The sequence below is a fragment of the Octopus bimaculoides genome, chromosome 5 (genome assembly GCF_046866305.1).
Source record: "Octopus bimaculoides isolate indiv1 chromosome 5, ASM4686630v1, whole genome shotgun sequence".
Classification (NCBI taxonomy): domain Eukaryota; kingdom Metazoa; phylum Mollusca; class Cephalopoda; order Octopoda; family Octopodidae; genus Octopus; species Octopus bimaculoides.
In genome coordinates, this window is record NC_142932.1 from 49,698,271 (window position 1) to 49,720,881 (window position 22,611).

The following is a 22,611-nucleotide window of genomic DNA, read 5'->3' on the forward strand; positions in this document are numbered from 1 at the left end:
CTCTCACATATACAGATAACGAGATGTAGAAAACGTTTAGTATCAGCCATGGTTCTGTCTTCGAGCTTTTGGTAATTAATTGTCTTGACTACGGTTACACTAGTAATGGAATATAAAATTGTCAAACTAGCAAACTTGTGAATGATGAAAAAGACAAAAGCTTCCTTTATAGGAAGAACTGACGTAACTAAGGCAACAACGCTGTGTTCAAACGACAAATGGAAAATAATTGTTAAAAAAAAGTTAAAATTCTATACTTCGCAGTTCGAAGTTAGAGGAATGGCAACAATTAACTTTCCAAAGCTAGTTTAAAGTCTAGATGTCACATTTTTTCTTGAAGCCATTGGACTGATTTTTTTCGCTTTCTAAGACTCCACGGCAGAACTAAAAATCAAAGGAGATGCTACCTTCGTTTTCTGCTGCTACTGCTGCTGCTACCAATGCTGACTGATTGGAAATATTATTTACAAATTTCTTTGCTTCCTCTCAAAACTGCTGCTACAATTTTGGATTCTATAATTGAGATTTTAACACTACAGTAGGATTCCCATTTCCTAAAGGATTTCTGATATAAAAGGAAAATCGTGTTTGGATTTTACCGTGAATTTATTCCATAGACATTCAGTATGCAGGCTTTTCTTTCGGACAATATGCAAGCAGTGATTCTTGAAAGTTCTGTCAACGGCATTTCTTAGTTGAACCTCTAAGAGTGATCTTCAATACCACAGTGTGTCAGAAGCACATCACACGCATCCTCACACTGATAACATACTACACACACACACACACACACACACACACACAGAGGATTTACAAGTTCTGATACATGACTTCTGAATTTTCGAAATGATTGCAGTTTTATTATTCTTGATATTTCTGCTAGTTGGATTAGTATACAAATATTTGTTTAGTGTGAGTGTTAAGTTTCTGTCTGTAATATGAAAAATGCCCAGTCACAAAAAATAAAAAAAATGTTTAATATAACATATAGAAAAATAACAGGTGTAAAGATAATAGAGTGGCAGAAATGATAGAGTGCTGGAAGATAAACATCTTTTAGCATTCAGTTCCATTTCTGTATACTCATAGTTAATATTGTTGTTGTTGGCACTCCGTCGCTTACGACGTCGACGGTTCCAGTCGATCCGATCAACAGAACAGCCTGCTCGTGAAATTAACGTGCAAGTGGCTGAGCACTCCACAGACACGTGTACCCTTAACGTAGTTCTCGGGGATATTCAGCGTGACACAGTGTGACAAGGCTGACCCTTTGAATTACAGGCACAACAGAAACAGGAAGTAAGAGTGAGAAAAAGTTGTGGTGAAAGAGTACAGTAGGGTTCGCCACCATCCCCTGCAGGAGCCTCGTGGAGCTTTAGGTGTTTTCGCTCAATAAACACTCACAACGCCCGATCTGGGAATCGAAACCACGAATCCATGACCGAGAGTCTGCTGCCCTAACCATTGGGCCATTGCACCTCTACCATAGTTAATATTACTCAGGTTTGTAAGACGGCGAGCTGACAGAATCGTTAGCACGCCGGGCTAAATTCTTAGCGGCATTTCATCCATCTTTACGTTCTGAGTTCAAATACAGCCGAGGTGGACTTTGCCTTTCATCCTTATGGTGTCGATAAAATAAGTACCAGTTGAGCACCGGAGTCGACTTACCCCGTACCCCCCAGCTTGTTGGCCTTCTGTCGACATTTGAAACTAATGTTACTCTGGTTTCGACTTTGTCTATAATTTCTCTGAGATCGATAGACTTTCTAAAAGTGATTTATTTCATCTCAAATCCCACCAAGATCGACTTTACCTTTCATCATTCCTCATTCAATGAGTAGATTTGCAGTTTAGGGCAATGTGTGGACCTGCAGAATTGTTCGAACTTTGGACAGGATGCCTTGCAGTATCTGTTCCGGCTCTTCACATTTTAAGTTCAAATGCTGCCAGAGATAACTACTGTTTCTTGGATACCTCATTATATTCGCATCCATTAAAAGAAAACAAGGCTGTCAGTCAAAGAACACATGACTTGTTACATTTTGGCAAGATTCTATAAGAGGATAACTGGAACGTCTTTGATCATAGATTTGTTGAATCAGGGATGATCTCGGCACTAAACAACAACAAAAATTATTATTATTATTATTATTATTATTATTATTATCATTATCATTATCATTATTATTATTAATATTATTATTGTTAGTAGTAATAGTAGTAGTAGTAGTAGTAGTAGTAGTAGTAGTAGTAGTAGTAGTAATAGTAGTAGTAGTAGTTGTAGTAGTTGTTGTTGTTGTAGTGGTTGTTATTTTTGTTCTTAAACTCCAGGCCAACCCTGATCTAGCAGACCTATTATCAAAGCACTTTTAAATGGAATGTAAGTTTAGAATATTTAATGTAACCATCCAGTCCAGTTTAGTATATTAAAGGGTAAAGACTCCCTTCGGTTATGAATGACCATGGGATTGCACCTAGAAAGTTCCCCTCCGAGGCACAAGTCCGAGCAAGGTTGTTTATGGAAGACCAGCAGTCAACCATACATACCAGCCTCCCTTCTCCACATCACTGATTTTATCCAAGGGAAAGGCAAAGGCCGATCTAGCTTGGCACCAGTGACGTCGCAACCCATTTCTATAGCTGAATGAACTGGTGCAACGTGAAATAAAGTGTCTTTTACTCTTTTAGTCTTTTACTTAGTGGTTCGGCAAAGAGACAGATAGAATAAGTACTAGGCTTAAAAAACAAAAGATACTGGGGTCACTTTGTTGGAATAAGATTCTTGAAGGCGGTGCCCCAGCATGGCCGCAATCTAATGATTGAAACAAGTAAAAAAAAAAGATGAAGATATACTCAATAGTTCCGTCCATCTAGCACCTAGAAATAGGTTTATGAAGGGTTCAACCTATCTGATTTATTTGGCAGTGTATAGTCCACATATCTATACCGAGATATCATGATATTATATCTGTGCATACGTATAATGGATAGATACAAAACGATACAATTCTGCGGAAAAGTTATGCGGGTTGTTCTCGTCTTGCCTTGGCATGGGGCCTTCAACATCTGGTGGAGTGGTTGGGATGTTGTCGTGACACCAGGCTTGTCTTGGCTATTTTTATATATAGTCACAGTCCATCTCATTTAAGGACCCAGACCAGTCAATTTCTTACACGAAGAGTGATAGACAACAGACAAGAAACGATCCTCACAATAAGACTGGTACGGTATTTGGCGGCGTATAAGACGCGCTTGTTATGTTATATGGAGAAAGTTAATACCATGTCATTTATAAAATAGATCTTATAAATTAATTTATGGAATGTGTGTGTGGGTGTGTGTGTAGTAATGTTTGATATTACGTCGAGTTATAGGAAAAGCAATTTTACATAAAAAATTTGCAATGCGTTTAATGCGTCCGTTTCATGGACGGGATACCAAGTGCATGGTGAAACATATTAAATTTGTTTTTACGACAACATATACTTGTATCGTAGGTTTACACCTTGTGCGAGAATGCATCGGCAAATACAGTACATCATTTATCGATCCTGAAAGGATGAAAAACAAAATTGTCCTCAGCGGTATTTGAACTCGGAGCGCAAGAGCGAATACTGCAAGGCGGTGATTCTCAACTGAGGTCCATATGACCACTAAGGGTTCATATATAAGATATTTGTTTTTTGGTGGTGGTGGTGGTGTGTTTGTGTGTGTGTGGGGGGGTACAGAACCAAATTAGTAAGTTGGGGACACGCAGTAGTATTTTAAGTGTCCACGAAAACATTTTGTTTTAGATGTATTAATTGGAAGAAACAGCTGGGTTTCTTTCTCTAATGTTTTACATAGTTCAACCTTCACTAGTTACTGTTTGAAAAACAAGATAGGAATTTTAAAAGAAGTATATATAAAACTAGTTTTTAAACATGGAGAGGCTATGGGGGTCCACCAGAGTTAAAGTAGAATTCAAAGGGGCCCAATGATAAAAAAAAAATGGTAAAGGAGTCACAGCTCTAAAGCAATGTAATCGACACACTAGAGCTTCGGTCAATTCGCCGTCCCATTATTACACTTCATTGGAAAGTTAACTATATACTCACAATTCATTCATAGCTCAAATATGTCATTATATTTCATTAATAAGTCAACCATACTATCACAAATGGCTCATATGTTACGCATACCATCATACTCGATTTATAAATCAATGCTATCATCACACTATATTGGTAAATCAACTATACTTTCATAGTCCAGGTATGGGCTACATTACAGATAGGCCAGCGACACCATCAAACTTCACTGTTAGTTCCGAGATATCATCACATACATTTCACTGATTTCAAAGCTTTGTTTCTTCATTTGTCTTTATTTTATATTACAGGATGAATTACAAAAAGATATTTTCTATTGCTGTAAAGGTTGTCGACACGTACATGCTTTGGTAAGACAATTTTTAGTTATAGTCACGTTAACGTATTTGATGCAAAGGAGGACAGGTACAACAGCGATTTTCCAGACACTAATGGTTCTTATATTCCGCACTAATTTACGATCAGGAACTTGAAATTTCTGTTGACGCCAGACTTATTTACTGGTATCTTTCACAGACTAGTTAATATCTTCTAATAAAATTTGTAGCATTTATACTAGTGTACAAGTACCTGCATTTTATTTAATTAATGGGGCGAGTCAAAGGTTTTGCAATATTTGCATACGTTCTAGTTTGCGGTATGTATATCATGTGACCGAAGTAATTAAAGCCGTGGAAAGTAGCCACTGAGGTTGGTAGTATCGTGGTAGTTGGTGCGCTGACACGTGCATTGTTTCACTCTGCATGTGATTTGAAAGCCGCCCTGATGAACATGCAACGTAGTCAAATTAGGAAACTTATACTTTACGAGTTCAGACTGGGTCATAACGCCGCAGAAGTAACCAAAAACATTTGTTCAACGAGAGGTGAAGGCGCAGTTGATCACAGTACAATAACCATATAATTCAAGAAATTTCGACTGGGTTGCAAGAGCCTCGATGATCAGGCAATATAAGATAGGTCTAAAATCGTGGATTTCGAAGTCGTGCTCCAAGCCAAAGTAGCAAATCCGAAGGGTAGCGCTCGGAGAGTATCAGGTGAGCTTGGCATCTCACAGATGTATGCTATCGTGTGGCAAAAATACCCAGCATTGTTTAACTAAAGTTGAACTCTTCTGCAGCAAGACAACGCAAGACCTCATACGGCCCGAATGACTCACAATAAACCCCAGGAACTTGAGGGAATCGAACTGATGCCACACCCAGCATATAGTCCGGACCTAGCTCCCTTAGATTATTAATTGTTCCGATCCATGGCCCACTTCTTACACACGTGACGCTTCATCAACCATGAGCAAGTGGAAGCTACTGTGAAAAAGGTCTTCTCCTTTAAGACAAGAACTAGTATCAACGTTGGGGCCAAAGAATTGGCAGAAAATGGCTTCAGACTTTGCAGCACTTTGAATGCTAGGCTGATTTTATTGTGACTTGGCGAATAAAGCAAATAAGATACCAAAATATTGCAAAACTTTTGATTCAACACAGTATTTCAGTAAAATTAGTATTTGCTTAATTTAGAGTGTGACCAGCGTTGGTTCGAAAAAAATCAGTAATCCGGAATGGCTTTGGAACCAAAGGTTCCTGGAAATCGATGTTGTACTTGTACTAGAAATAATTATGCAGTGAAGAAAATACAATATTAGGCAACATATACATACATACATACATTACACACACACACACACACACACACACACACACACACACACACACACACACACACACACACACACACACACACACACACACACACACACACACACACGTATATATGTATACGTAAATACATACGTATATACATAATGCAGTCAGTTGCGATATTTATTCTAGCTACCCGCACTTCGACTTCAAATCACACCTCAGTCAACTTAACTTTTCATTCTTCCAGCGTCGATAAAAAGTCCCTGTACCGGAGCTGGGGAAACTGCTCATCTTCCAGCTGTGGCATTCTGAATGTTCCACTGGGCCAAACGCATCTGTGTCGTTGTGTGCTTGCAAGTCACGAGTCCCTGAAATAGTTAGCACTAGCATGGCGCATGCTACCAAGTCAAGCTCGCTTGTACATGACATCTCTTACACACTTTCTTATTCATATACATACATACATACAGAGAGAGAGAGAGAGAGAGAGAGAGAGAGAGAGAGAGAGAGAGACGCAGGCATAAAATACTTAGCGGTATTTCGTCTGTCTTTATGTGTTCAAATTCTGCCGAGGTCGACTTTAACCTTCATTCTTTCGGGGTCGATGAAATAAGTACCAGTTATTATAATTATGGAGTGAATTTTAGGGCTTATAAATCTAATATTCTTCTATCCTTCCTTAATACTGGTTCCCATATGCTGTTCATATCTGCACTCGGTCTGCTTAGGAGGTTGTTGTGTTTTAGCATATGTGCTGCTTCTTTCATTTTTCGTATTTTCTAGTGCTGTTCTCTGTCTATTATTTTAACTTCATCTCACAGGGCGAGGTGGTCTCCATTTTTCCATACATGATCAGCTATACCCGATTTATCAATATCTCCTCGTGTCGCAGCTTTGCGATGTTCGTCTACCCTTATTTTGAGGGGGCGACATGTTTCGCCTTTGTATAACCCACCACAACTGCATGGGATGGAGTACACGCCGTCTTTGGTATTATTCTCTTCTATTGGTGGTTTCACTCGAAGGAGATATTTGCGAAGTGTTGTATTACAACACGGGCATATGGTGTAGTGCTTAAGAGCGCGGGCTATTAACCCCAAGATTCCGAGTTCGATTCCAAGCAGTGACCTGAATAATAATAATAATAATAATAATAATAATAATAATAACACTTTGATGGCATGCACTGCTCTCTCACTCAATAATAATAATAATAATAATAATAATAACATCGAAAAATACCTTAAGAATGAGAACCCAGGTTCAAAATTTCCCCAAGACACCAAGATAAGGACAAATATCCGTAAAATGTAAATAGGGTAGTGTCCACCTAGTTACGAAAATACTCTGGTTGAAAATGCGGAAAATGTGCGTTATAGCAAAATCTAACTGTTATAAACGGGTTAATAGGGGTGACAAATGTGAAATTTAGTGTATAAAGTGAATGGAGAGCTGTTCACCGATGATACCATAAGTGTTGCCAATTTGCGTAATTTACTAGAAAATGTATATGAGGGTAGTTTCCTAATTTTTAAACTGATTTTGTACATTCCTAATTTTAAATGATTATGTTGGTCTGGAAACATCGTAGTCAATATGGCGTTGTGTCGTATTGCGCTCTCCTTGCATATATCAATGGGTACATGCAGTATCACTAATCTCAGTCTGAGCATAGGTACATAATGTTAGCTCTATATAGAGATGGTGCTCAATTGATCTATGAGGATTGTGTAGAGGGGAATGTGGTGTTTATGTAAGACTTGCTAAGCTGTACTCACAGAGTAGTGTACACCATTCTATTCCTGACTGGCTGTACTGTAGCAGTACACAGTATGTGGATTTTCAAGGTGAGCTTTGATTGACTGTATGCAAATGAGTTCATTACTGGCATCCGGAACTCTCGTGGCAAAAAAGATTTCGCTATCGGGCCACCTATTTCAGCATTTGATGACATCCTTATAACGGAATTTCGCATGCTTTCTTCGATAGCTTCCAAATTTTAGTTCGTTGTATAGTCGTGGAGGTTTTATTTTCTCCCGTAGGTGTCACATGTTCCACCCAATACAATTGTGATTTCAGTAGGGGAGACTCAACATTAGGCATTGTTTACTTATTGCAAGACCTCCTGGTTAGAGGTGTAACGTCAAGGGATATTCCTTAACATGAGGGGCAAAAAATAATATCGAAGATTAGACAAAACAAAGGTTTTCTTTCCGTCAGAAAGGAGACCTCCGGCGTTCTTGGCCCTCAGACTACATACCTGTATACTGCTATCAGGGAAGAGATGACTTTCCGCAAGTCGAGCCCCGTGAGTCAGAGTGGCTGTTCCAGCGGGTCTCTCTCACAATCTTCCGGGACTAAAGCCTTTTCCATTTTGCCCGCTGGGACCATGAGGTGGACTGACAAGTCTTATGTCTCTTAAACATGATGTTTATCAGCACAACATTCTATTCCGCAAAAAAGATGGATCTTGTATTGACCAAATCTGGTATGAGAACCTTTTTAACAAGTTGCTTGCCTACTGAAGGAACCTGTCACTCATCTCTTCAAATAAAAGTTTACTGTCAGGCAAATATCCATTGCCACATATATTAACATTCTCTCAAATTGTACTTCTTATTTAAAATCCAAAAATATTGTTATCAAGCCAGTTATGCTTTATTTCTTTATTTCACATTTTTTTCTATCTCTTTCTCTCTGTCTCACAGCCTGTGATAATGCATTGCGGGCCAAATCTAGAGGACGATGAAATATTATACGCTCTCAACGAAGTATCACATCCGAATCTGGATTTTTACCAAAATAGAATCAAGTCTGAACCCAACGGTAAATACAGATTCCCAGGAAACTGGTGGTGGTTTGCACTAACAAAAATTATACGGAGTTACTAACCACACTGAATTATTTCTCGTAGCTGATTTTTATTTCCATTATACGAATTACCCAAGACCATAAAAAAAAAAATGTCTTTTCCTTCATGGTAGGTCAGTTTCGAAAAATTCTTGATTTCTGAGATTATCTCCCTTTCTCTTTCGGAGTTAGTTGCAACTGCCACCAAGCATTTGTTTTACTTTCTGAAGCGAAGATAATTTCAACAAATCAAAAACGTATCTTGTAGGGTTCTCAATCATTTATCTGTCTTTCTTGTCTGAACCCATGGTCACTCTGAGTTATCAAATAATTTCTCTTAGTTCACACACACACACACACATCTATATTATATATATATATATATATATATATATATATATATATATATATATATATATATATATATATATATATATATATATATATAATAAATATGCCCTTAATTATTTTGTTTCAAATAACTCATTAATAAACAAACTTTCTTTAAAAGTATTTATCTAAAATCTTACACACTCGCGCGCGCATATTCACAAGAAGAGAAATTGAAACAAAGAATAACCCAGTACGAACTCATCCACAAATTCTAAATAAATTAATATCACATCATCCTATCTACAGTCGCAACACCATATCACAAAATAGCACAAACAATCAATGAAGAAGCCAGAAAACACAACCCAATCAATAAATATGAACAACTAACCAATGAACAAGCAGAAACACTAAGTCACACACGCGTGCACGTTCACACACACACACACACACACAAACACATATCCCAAATGTGTGGTGAGGAGTGAATACAACAAAGATGATTTTTCGAGAGAATCAGGAATTTCTGAGTAGAGACACCATGAGTCTAACCAGCTCCGATTAGCAGATGCCATTGTAGTTACAGTAGAAAAGGTAGATGGAGAGAGAAAAACAGAGAGTGAGAGAAAAAGAGCGAGTGAGAGAAAGAGTGAGAGAGAGAGAGAGAGAGGGAGAGAGAAGGGAACCACAAGTACCTGCGAACAAGAAGCTAGAGTATGCTTTTGACGGACTAAATCAATCGGGTGGCTCTTTTCTAGATGTCTTCTAGGACAGTGCTACTCAAAGTGGTGGTCCGCGGACCGGTGCCGGTCCGCGAGTCATCAGCTACCAGTACGCGGCGAGCTTCCAGAAAAGAAAAAAAATAGACATTATAAAATATTTACGTAATACCCTTTTACTTGTTTCAGTCATTTGACTGTAGCCATGCTGGAGCATCGCCTTTAGTCGAGCAAATCGACCCCAGGACTTATTCTTTGTAAGCCTAGTACTTATTCCATCGTTCGTTTTTGCCGAACCGCTAAGTTATGGGGATGTAAACACACCAGCCTCGGTTGTCAAGCGATGTTGGGGAGACAAACACAGACACACAAACATATAGACACACATATACACATATATATGTATATACGACAGGTTTCTTTCAGTTTCCATCTACCAAATCCACTCACAAGGCTTTGGTCAGCCCTTGCCCAAGGTGTCACGCAGTGGGACTGAACCCGGAACTATGTGGTTCGTAAGCAAGCTACTTACCAAACAGCCACTCCTACATTATTTGTTTATTGTATTATTGTATTATTTGTTTACAAAATAAATATAAGCTAAAAAACATTTGTCAACTTTTATTATATTCATTATATATATTGTTTCCGGTATAAATTATTATTACTAAGAAATATTACCGGTCCCTGGCACATAGGAAAAAAAGAAAACTGCCGGTACGTCACATCAGATAGTTTGAGAAGCACTATTCTAGGATGTTTGTATATACTGCAACAGGTACCGTCCTAGATGTATTAGTAAGTCTGTGAACGTATAAGTGTATCTATTTGCAAATATGATTATATGTCAGTGCATGTGTGTGTATGTGTGTGTCTGAAAGCGAGAAAGAGAGGGAGAGAAAGAGAAAGAGAGAGAGAGAGAGAGAGAGAGAGAGAGAGTATGTTTGATAGTATGCATGGTTCCATTACATGTCTGTTGTTAATGTTTGCAAGTATATACAGATGCTTCGCAGCAATTTTTGTTTAAAAGATTTCCAAATCGTAGTGCAAGAATATACACTCAGATTTTGGGCATTACACCAACTTTATACATTTAATTATTTATTTTTTAGGTGATTTCATTGAAAATATTCTACGTCATTGGTCTCAGAATTATGAGTATCTGGAGAAGAAAACAGGTTATGTTGAATGGTAAGAGCTTGATTACGTTTTGATTGTATTTTATATCAGGGAAATGCTGATTAGTGCGTACGTTTTAAATATGTCAGTGCTCTGCAACTGGTGTGCCACGAGATGATGCTAGGTGTGCCGCAGTGTAACCTGAACAGCGCTGGATTAACCAATTAAGCAAAATAAGCACGTACTTAGGGCATCAAGGGATGGGGAGGACACCATAGAAATGAAAATGGTTTACGGCATGAAAAAAGTCACTTTGAACTTGCTAAAATAATATTCGTAATACTAAGTATAGAAGCAGAAATTTTATGTAAAATTAATTTAAACGATATCATCGAACACTTCGCAATTAAAGGAAAAACGGAGAAAACTTTTCAAATATAAATAAAATAGAAGCATACAAAAATAAACATTATTTTCCATTTTACTGTGAATTTTGCTTCATTTTGAAAAATAAAAATTAATTTAAATGGTTTATTATCGTTTACACTTTGAATTATTTTTGTTTACATTTTGAACCATTTACATATACTTGAGGGCACCAAAATCTTTTAAGTGTTTAGGGCCCTCTATGGGTCTTAATCCGGCCCTGAACCTGAATATAATTCTTTTCCCATTTATTCAATGGGAATTTATGCGAATAGATTGATGTACCAGACAAATATATTGACTGAATAGATGTGGCCTGCAGATGTTGACTGGATAGATGGACACAGTGATTGGACGTCGAATGAAGAGACACCGTGTTCAGACGTGAAAGAATAGAACCCACTGAAACTAATGACAAAAGTTCCTCACGACTTCCTCTTTACGAACATAGTGCAAATCACCAAAGCTGTCATTCGCAACGGAGTGTGACTTGGTAGCATGTACCATGCTTTTGTTTATTGTTTTAGGTGCCTGTCTGGTTGCGAGTAGACAATGATACTCTTTCGACCTTCCTCGCAGCTAGTGAGAGAGAGGGCTGCACCAGTACTTCACTGGTACTCGTTTTCAGCTGAGTGGATTGAAGCAACATGAAATGAAACGTCTTACTCAAAGAGTATTGTGTCCCATTCAGACTAGAAATCGAAACAAAAACTTTGTGATTGTGGATCCAACTCATTAGGCCGCCACGTGCCTTCGGAACATAACATACCGGTAGATATTGGTTTCACATTTTGGCACAAAGCCAGGAATTTCGGGGAGGAGGTAAGTCAATTACATCCACCTTAGTGCTCAACGGGTAATTATTTTATCGCTCAGGAAAGGGTGAAAGGTGAAGTTGACTCCGGTGGAATTTGAACTCAGAACGTAAAGATGGACGAAATGCCGCAAAGCATTTTGCTCAACGTGCTAATGGTTCTGCACACTCATCACCTTCGTACCAATAGCTATTATCTCAATAAACATAGAGTAGATCAACGGATTTTTACTTGGACGGTAGCGCACTCTTGAGAGTGTTGTGGTTCTATTAGAGAGTGGCAAATATCAAGAAGGTGCTATGAGGGATGTTAAATTTTTAGTGGGGACATGATTTATCTTAGAAATAAAATATTGGAACCAGGTACAATACTTTCCAAAAAATTTTTTGTTAGAATTAAAATATGCTTAGAACATCGTGTTATCAGTATATAGAAGTTTCATTGATGTTTCGTCCAGGTCCAATATAATTTTGTTATATAAGTTATCGCTTTATTCTGTAACATAAAAATGTAATATAGGGGTTACTAGACCACTCAAATACCTAAGAAAAAAAAATGGTACATTCTGGATGAGATGCTATAAGAAAATATAATTAATACACTAAATTAGGTTTTGTTCGGTTAGAATAATTAGCATTTTTTTTTCCAAAACATGGGGAAGAGGCTTTTGTAAAACACCATTCTTACAAAGGAGGCACTTAGCGAAAACCATCGGCGTAGATGTGATTATATAGGCTGAGCGTGTAGGTGATGAATTAATGAAAGGTCAAAACAAGGGTACGGTAAAAGCTACACGGATTGCTTATGATGATAACATAGTGGCCAGATATTACTCAATCACACCGCTTGACTGCCTGAGAGTTATCCACATGGGAAACAAAGATACCAGATGATGGGGCCACTGGAAAGCTTCAGTAATGGGTCAGGTCTTGGGTTAATCTGATCCTGCCTAAAGCATATCCTCAGTGCAGACAAGGTTATTTAAAGGCGTCTTGTCACGAAATCGTCATAGGATTTCTGCAGCGTGTTTTAGGTCCAGTTTGTCATCAGAATGTTGTATTGTGATGGCTTTGTCGCTCTTGGTCCACAGTTGTTTAATCGTTTGGTGCACCAGTTTATGCCACAACTATCCTATACAGGGGTTGGACAAAATAATGGAAACGCCTAGCATCATAATTTTGAAATATCTATATAACAGTCAAAAGCTTGTTTATTTTCATGTTTCTTATTTATTTATTATTAGTGTTACTTAATATGTTTTGCTAAAATTGCTGTTTCTTTTCAGATACCAACAGAAAAAAGTAATTAAAATTCTTTAAAATGACAGATCTATCGGACTTTCAAAGAGGTCAAATTGTTGGTGCTCGTATGGCAGGCTCTTGCATAACGAAAACAGCCGAAATGTTTGGTGTATCAAGAAGTAGTGTCTCGAAAGTAATGACAACCTTTGAGAAAGAGGGAAAAACCTCCTCGTCGAAACAAAACTCCGGAAGAAAACCAAAACTTTCAGATAGGGACCGTCGGACTCTTACGCGAATTGTTAGAAAAGATCACAAAAGTACAGCTCCCAAAATTACTGCAGAGCTTAATAACAACCTCGAGAACCCTGTTTCCGCTAAAACTGTTCGCCGGGAGCTGCACAAAGTCGGATTTCACGGGAGGGCTGTAATCAGAAGACCGCTACTTTCAAAAACAAACGTTGCAAAGCGTTTAGAGTGGAGTAAAAACCTACAGAAGTGGTCCCTAGAGCAGTAGAAGAATGTTATTTTCTCGGACGAGTCATCCTTTACCTTATTTCCGACCATCGGCCGAGTATACGTGTGGAGACAACCGAAAAGAAGAGAGTGTACCGCTTACACACATGAGAACACACACGCTCTCTCTCTCTCTCTCTCTCTCTCTCTCTCTCTTTCTCTCTTTCTCTCTCTCTCTCTCTCTTTCTCTCTCTCTCTCTCTCTCTCTTTCTCTCTTTCTCTCTCTCTCTCTCTCTTTCTCTCTCTCTCTCTCTCTCCCACAAATACAAAAAGATGTACAAGTATGTATTGATGTATGTACGTATATATATACGTATACATGACAACACACCCTTTCACTCACTCTCTCTCTTTTTCTCTCTCTTCTACTCCCCCCTCTCTCTCTCTTTCACACACACACACGTCCATTTCATATACACGCTCATACATCTTTCACTTTCTCTTCTCTTTCACTTTCTCTTCTCTTTCACTTTCTCTTCTCTTTCACTTTCTCTTCTCTTTCACTTTAAAACAAAAGTAAATAAATAAAAATTTTTTATGGAAATTAACGAACTCCGGATTATGAAATCACATTCAGTTAAAAATATTTCTGAATGATTAAAATATTGTGTACGTCAAAAAGTCGACTTTTTTTCTTAGATTGCATAAAGACTATGTGTGTGTATATGTTACAGATAGCATACGTGTATTTGTGTTGATTGACACGCCATGACATTCATTATATGTGTGTGTATTCTGTATGTGTGTATGTGGTTGACGTCATGGAAGCCATGCTTTATTTTTCGTCAAGAAATAACAAACAAAAATTGTGTTTAATCATTTAAATAGAGGTCCAAATATCACAAAAATTTGTACTGCACTGCTGAAGGTAAGTATGAAAATAAATATGCAAAATAAAATTAAGATAAAATATACTATTTCTGAAATATTTCGGGTACACACAAACATCTCTAGAGTTTTAGTATTATTGAGATTAGGGAATATGATGTGTTGTATTCAATTTCTAAAGTGATCAGATCTTTGTTCAGAAAGTATTGCAACAAAGAACAATGCTTCTGACACAGCCACAATTCCTTTGTGTTGTTACTATTGCAGGTTATTTCCGACTCCAGAAGATACAACACCTCACAAATATTCTTCACCACTCACTTCTTATGAATCTCGTGTAAGTAAGGAAATTAACATTTTTTACATAATAAAGTTAGCTCAAATAAAACTCTACCGGTTTGAATAATGCTGGGTATACTAGACAATGCAGCTTAGTTTCTGATATATGAGAAAATGAGCTGGTCACGTTTTAAATATACAGATTAAGTAATTAATTGCTGCCACCACCGCCGCAGCCATGGTGTTTCTCTTAAGGCAAGGAAAATATTCTTTGGGTTCATTGCATGTGTTCTTCTGACTTCTGTTAACTCCTGTTAACTTCTGTTAAGTGATGAACAGTTGCCATCAATCACCGAATGCAGATCTACTTATGTTAAGTAGCCTGGGGATCTTTCCTTTCTATATGCACCGATTTAATTGGGCCCATTTGTTTTAGTTCTGTAAGAAGTAGAATTCATTCCTTTCATAGTTATTGGTACTCCATTCCTTATGATGGACTGTGTGGGTGACTCTGTGTGTGTGTGCGTGTGTGCGTGTGTGTGTGTGTGTGTGTGTGTGTGTGTGTGTGCACGTATGTGTTTGTATGTGTATCTGTAGATATGTATATCTACACATATACATGTCTACAGATATAAATACATATTTCTCTCTCTCTCTCTCTCTACACACACACATACACACACACAAATTATATGTGTTTATGTATATTCTGATGCAATAAAAATGATGAGAGTTGAGTAGCTTAGATGTGGAATTGAATAAAAGTGTGCAGTTAGAAATATATTCAGTCTAGTATTAGAATGTATAAGCATCTATTTATACATTCTTGTTGACAACGATGGGAAAAGTTATTAAATATATACATAAAGGCTTACACATATTCTGAGGAACAAGAAATAAGTGAAATTGCTGTGCCCCAGGAACGAAACTAATCCCTTATTTACTATAACTACTCTGCAATTGTGTTTGAACAATGAATTACGTGCTCTGAAGTGATACCACATGTTTTACTTGTTCATCTCACTTTCTAATATATATCAACCAGCTCAATGATGAATCACTTATAGCCATCTTTGATAGGCAGCTTCAACAACGAAATTGTTGCTTAGTCCTTGCTCAATCCTGATTGTGCAAACCTTAAATGAAAATATACCATCTGCTATCACTATCTTTATTGAAGGGCCAATTTGCAAAAGCAGTTGAATGTGTAGCGTAGTTATGGACAAAACTTGATGTCAGTTTATATATAACATTTATTGCTACACTTTTTTTTACAGGGCTTCATGAAAATAAAGACAGCGTCAAATTTATATGTACATTGTATTTTACAGATCTTCACAGATAATTAATGATTAAACTGATCTTTCACATTGCTGCAAAAACGTATGACGATGATTCTTCATCATCTCCTAGTTGGTATAGAGCTGTGAAAACAGCTATTAAGAAAATTGCACTGGTTTGAGTATGAAACTATGAAAACAGCTATGAGAGAGGAATTCACTGGGGAACTGTAACAAAAAAAAAAAAAAACGTCCGCTTTCCATGCTAGCATGGGTTGGGCTGTATATGTGTGTGTGTGTGTGTGTGAGTGTGAGTGTGCATGTGTGTGTTTGTGTGTGTGTGCACACGTGTGTTTTTGTATGTCTGTGTTTGTATGTCTGTGTTTGTCCCTCACCATTGCTTGACAACCAGTGTTGGTGTGATTATATCCTGGTAACTTTGTGGTTCAGCAAAAGAGACTAATAGAATAAGTACCAAATGTAAAAAAAAATAGGTACTGGGGTTGGTATGCTCCAGTATGGCTGCAGTCTAATACTGAAACACATAAATCATAAAAGATGTGTGTATATATATATATATATATATATATATATATATATATGCTGAGACCCCTTTCGGTCATGACTGACCATGGGATTGCACCTAGAAAGTTACCCTCCCAGGCACAAGTCTGGGCAAGGTTGTTTATGGAAGGCCAGCAGTCGCCCATGCATACCAGTCTCCCCTCTCCACGCCACCAGTGCTATCCAAGGGAAAGGCAAAGGCCGATACAGCTTGGCAGCTGTGACGTCACAACTCCTTTCTACAGCTGAGTGAACTGGAGCAACGTGAAATAAAGTGTCTTGCTCAAGAACACAACATGCAGCCTGGTCCAGGATTCAAACTCACAACCTCACGATCGTAAGCTTGGTGCTCTAACCACTGAGCCATCCGCCTTCACACACACACACACACACACACACAAATATGTATGCTTTTGTGTATATATGTGTGTGTTTTTTGTGTCCATGTCCGTTTACAACAAACTTAACAGAAATTAGCAATGTTGTCTACATTGTCTCATATTGTGGTTAATAAAATAAGTACCAGACTGAAATAAGTACTAAGGTTGATATGATTAAATAAAACTATTGAGGGTGGTGCTCTGGCATGATTGCAGTCCAATGACAGAAGGCTTTAATGTATAAGACCTGATCAGTAAATCACCCAACAGATGTCACACACAGATTTATTCCACTTCACTTACATTCATCATTCAAATCCACATTTACACACAAATATTGCTCTAATATCACCGACATTTTCTAGCCATTACTTTATTTATTTATATATTCATTTTTCTTCTTTTTTTTTCAGATGATGCAAAATGACATTAACATCCAAAAAAGATACCTTCGCAGTTTCAGAATGATGCTAAACTTTTTTGGCTTTCAATTAACAAGTTCTATGCAGTTCATTCTCACTCCAGAAGTTAATCAAAGATTCTGTCATTTACAAAAGTATGTAAAAAAGTGTTTTGTTACGAATGAATCGGGGTGAGCAAAGGTGCAGTTAAAATACTTTCCTACTGGTAATGACCATAAGTTTCATCTAGCACTTGTAAAAGGTTGATAGTAGCAATAGAGACATTAGTCTCTCTCTATCACCTTTTAACAAAATTATATATTAAGAAACAGTAGAACAATTAACAACATAATAAAAATTAAGTTTTATTTTTGATGATGCTTGGTTTTACAAATCCTGTGTTATTCAGCTTAGCAGCTGCTGGTTAACTTGTTATCGGCAACTGGATATTAAGAGCTTCATTGAGGCATGCCAAAGGAGCAAGTAGCTGTCACATCAAAAGCATTGCGCTAAAGAGGCTTAGAAAGCATGCGAAGCGCTTTAAGTACTGGTTTTACTACGCATGTGCACTCGAGGGGCTTCCAGGAAGGCAAGTCCCTTGCACATGCGTAGATTGCACTTCCTTAATGGTGGCCATAATTTCGCGCCACTACACACTTATCTCACGCTATACAGCATTTTATTGCTTTGTTCAAGGTCAAACTAAGACTAAACAAAATGAAGTCTTTTATCACAAAGGTATGTAATCAATCAAATGACCAGGTGTGAGTCACAAATCTCTTGTTCCATCTATATTGTTACTCTACTAAGACATAATCCCAACCGGTTTCATTTCTGATTTGTTGTTTATTAGCGTGACCACATTTTGTCTTCATCTAGATATGCCTTATCTTGTTTTACTACTTATATATTTTTGTTGTCTTTTGGCCTGACTAAAAATATATCTTCCTCTGGTCATGTCTATTCCTGCTTAATTATAAATGAATTGTTGTTATCTTTTAGCCCTGAGTAAAGCAGACCCATGATTAACAAGACACCGCAGTCAGGAATATCCGGTAGATTTTAGGAGCATCAAGAACTAAGTTATCCAATGTGACCTTCTCTATTCTTTTAAGACTATAGGGTGGGATTTGGAGAATTTTTTTTTATTGATTGCCACTTCTAATAAGACAGAAAGCAACCAAGAATAAAACAGAAATAAAAACCCTTTAGCATTCAGATTATTCTGTCAAATACAATGTTTATTTCTTCACATTGTTTTATGAATATCATGCATTATCTCATAGCTACAAGATTTCGATTTTGAGATTGTTTACTTTTAGTATGTCATTGTAGGGTTAGTGTATGAGACTGTATTTGGCCAGTTTGAGCATAAAACAAATAGAATATTTTGGCCGGACATGGCTAGTTTAAATGGTAAAGGATTAAACAACCAATTAGTATGTTGGAAGTTACAAAAGAAAATGGGGGAGGGGAAAGTAATGAGAAACTGTCTTAAGAATCATAAAATGATCAATGCAAAATTTGAAGGAATTACAATCATATTTATCAAGAAAATAAGAAGAAAGAGAGTATCATCATAAGATAGCTGTTTGAAGAAAGAAGCTACTAGATTAGAAACACTTCTTACATGGAGGTAATGACAATGGCAAACGGATGAGAATTAGCAGAAAGAAAAGTCCTCAGAGCTGCTACTTCTAGGAGATTGAGTAACCATGTAGTGGCTTTCTCATTGGATAGGTGCAGTGCATAAAAAGATCTTCTGATAAATTGTCTATCTCACAAACAAGGTTATTGTGTTGCTGCTCAGTCCTAAGACAGTAGACCCTTAACCCTTTAACACTTAATCCAGCCATATTCAGCTCAAATATTCAACCTGTTTTATGCTAAAACTAACCAGATCCAACCTCTCACACCTGTCTTACAATGTCATTCTAAAATTCAACAATCACATCATTGAAATCTCAAAGCTACAAGATAATGTGTGATTAATTCAAAACAATGTGAATAAATAAGCAATGCATTTGACAATGAAATGCGAAAGCTAAAGGGCTAAGCCACATGTAAGGACCATATGTAATAAATCAAGGGATTTAGTACAAACCATTAGATTTATTGTTTCAAATATTCCCCACATCTATTCAATGAAGGCCTAACTAAAGTATCAATCATACCATGCAATGGTTTATCAGGTGAGGGTGCAAGGAGCAGCCTAGAATATTGTGCCCTCTCGAAAGTCTGATTTCTCCAGGGTCTAAACCAGTCATTGGTGTTGTCTAATTCTTCCATGTTAACCAATTTGATCCATAAGGCATTCTATCCAAGACCATTCCCTCTTATTTACCATTATTTAATATATTCTTCCTTGTTTAAGATGGTAAGGTTTTATTTCAAAACTATTTGGCTGCTATTTTTTGCTAGTAAAATAACCTTATACAGGCTCTCATAGACTCTAGTGATTGCAACAAGGGAGGATGGTATATTAGCAACATCATCATCATCATCACCGATTAACGTCCGTTTTCCATGCTAGCAAGGGTTGGATGGTTTGCTTGAGGTCTGGAGATCCAGTGGCTGCACCAGGCTCCAATCTGGTCTGGCGGAGTTCCTACTGCTGGATGCCCTTCCTAACGCCAACCACTCCGAGAGTGTAGTGGGTGCTTTTTATGTGCCACCAGCACAGGGGCCAGTCAGTGGGTACTGGCATTGGTCACGATCAGTTGGTGCTTTTTACATGCCACCGGCACAGGAGCCAGTTGGGCAGATCTGGCATCGAACACATTCAGATGGTGCTTTTTATGTGCCACCGGCATGGGAGCCAGTCTGTGGGGGTACTGGCATTGGCCAGGTTCAGTTATTTATGAACCCCAATAAAATGAACAACAATCTATTAAATCCATATGTATCTCAATGACAAGCGCTTTGTGGAGTCACAGAATTGCCATCATAGCCATTGTACTTTTTGTTTTCTTTTCTGTGTTTGCATGGGTTGGATAAGTCCTTGATGACACAGCATTTCACTTGTGTATTCCTTTGTCATCTCCTTCATGAAGTTCAGTTTCCTGAACTGGTTGGCTTTCACTATTTCTGCTGATTTTTTTCTTGTTTACTATTTCTTCAGTGGCTTAGAGGTTAGGATATTTGGCTCACGATTGTGAGATCATGAGTCTGAAAACCAGTAGTGCATTGTGTCCTTGAGCAAGACACTTTATTTCATGTTGCTCCAGTCCATTCATCATCCTCATCGTCGTTTAACGTCCGCTTTCCATGTTAGCATGGATTGGACGATTTGACTGAGGACTGATGAAACTAGATGGCTACACCAGGCTCCAATCTGATTTGGCAGAGTTTCTACAGCTGGATGCCCTTCCTAACGCCAACCACTCCGACAGTGTAGTGGGTGCTTTTACGTGTCACCTGCACGAAGACCAGTCAGGCGGTACTGGCAACGGCCACGCTCAAAATGGTGTATTTTATGTGCCACCCGCACAAGAGCCAGTCCAGGGGCACTGGTCAGTCTTATCACATTCTGTTTCACACTGAATCTCCCTGAGAACTACGTTAAGGGTACATATATATGTGGAGTGCTCAACCATTTGCACATCAATTTCACAAGTAGGCTGTTCTGTGGATTGAATCAACTGGAACCTTTATCATCATATCTGACAGAGTGCCAATATTCCTTCCCACAAGGATCACCTGCTATTTGTTTTTTTATTTAACTGTCATTATTCATATGCATTACATATCTTCTCTCTTGCACACTACAACTGGTTCCTCTTATACTCACACTTTTTCTCTCATCTCTGTTATTCAGTCTAAGTAGTGGTGAGTTGACTCAGACAGCTTCTTAGTTCTCTCCCCTTGATCCAATGAAACATCAAAGATGTGACAGTGTGTGTGTGTGTGTGAGAGAGAGAGAGCGAGAGAGAGAGAGAGAGAGAGAGAGAGAGAGAGAGAGAGAGAGAGAGGGAGAGAGAGAGAGAGAAAGAGAGAGCTACACCAGTACTGGGTCACTAGTTTTATTTATTGACCTCACAAGGATGAAAGGCAAAGTTAACTCTGCGAAATTTGAACTCTGAGTGCAGGGCTGGAACAGATATCACAAAGCGTTCTGTAATATGAGCCTATGTATTTAATAATATTTATTACATTAGAGCTGCATTTACTTCATATGTAAATTTCTGGGCATACCAGCTCATGATCTTATGAGCCATGAGCATATAAATCGTGGACTGGCTGGGTGATATGCCTTCAACCCAGGTGAGTACATGATGCTGACAAGCCACAAAAATGGCAAAACATTGATGTCCATCACTCCCAAATGGGATTGAGGGTGAGTTATCTCACCTGTCCATGACTAAGTTGTTTTAACACTGGCAACGTGAGAGTTTTATACTCCACTACACCATTGCAATCACTGGAAAATACACAAAGCATATACATTAGTATATGTATTTAACAATATTTATTACACTAGCACTGCTTTTACTTCATATGTGTGTGTGTATATATATATATATATGTGTGTGTGTGTGGCAGAGGTGCGTGCTGAAAAGTTTCTGGCTTTGGGTAAAAGAAAATACAGGAAGATCAGTAAATTATTGGTTCTTCAGTTTTTATAAGTACTGTAAAAGAACTTGGAAAATTGGGCCTCCAACCAGGCTTTTGTGATACTCCTAAAGCAAGGAACTCTTCAGCACCCCCTCATATATATATATATATATATATATATATATATATGAGGGGGTATAGTTATTAATGAGGGATTATCAATCCAAACAAAATACTTTATAAGCTCTCTGTTAATACAAATATGCCAGGCAAACAAAATATGTTCTTAGATTAGTAAAGAACTCCACATATGCTTACAGCAGGGATCAAGGTTATAAGTTCATCATCATTCTGTATTATAAACCCATGGTTGCATTTCCAGTTAGATTGGTCTTTGAACAGAGTAGCATAAAAGACGAGGCATAAACAATGGTCTTTACATATTCCTTTATTCTTGCAAATTCGTCTTACAGCTGTCTGATAAGCATTATAGGTTTGTTCATCAATCTGTTTACTCGATTGGTCTATTGATCAGGTGAGAAAAATTGAATGAACATAAAAAAACTAATGCTATCG

The 22,611-nt window shown here is 37.8% G+C and overlaps 1 protein-coding gene across 1 annotated transcript in view; it reads left to right on the plus strand.

Annotated features, from left to right (window-relative positions):
* LOC106869251 (opioid growth factor receptor-like protein 1) overlaps window positions 1–22,611 on the plus strand; it is a 26,478-nt gene continuing 3,867 nt past the window's right edge. The window contains exons 1-6 of the mRNA XM_089352232.1: window positions 1–912; window positions 4,385–4,444; window positions 8,442–8,559; window positions 10,748–10,826; window positions 14,845–14,914; window positions 17,494–17,636. Of these exons, the coding sequence (XP_089208358.1) occupies window positions 847–912; window positions 4,385–4,444; window positions 8,442–8,559; window positions 10,748–10,826; window positions 14,845–14,914; window positions 17,494–17,636 (536 nt within the window). The 5' untranslated portion in view covers window positions 1–846. The remainder of the gene's footprint in view (window positions 913–4,384; window positions 4,445–8,441; window positions 8,560–10,747; window positions 10,827–14,844; window positions 14,915–17,493; window positions 17,637–22,611) is intronic.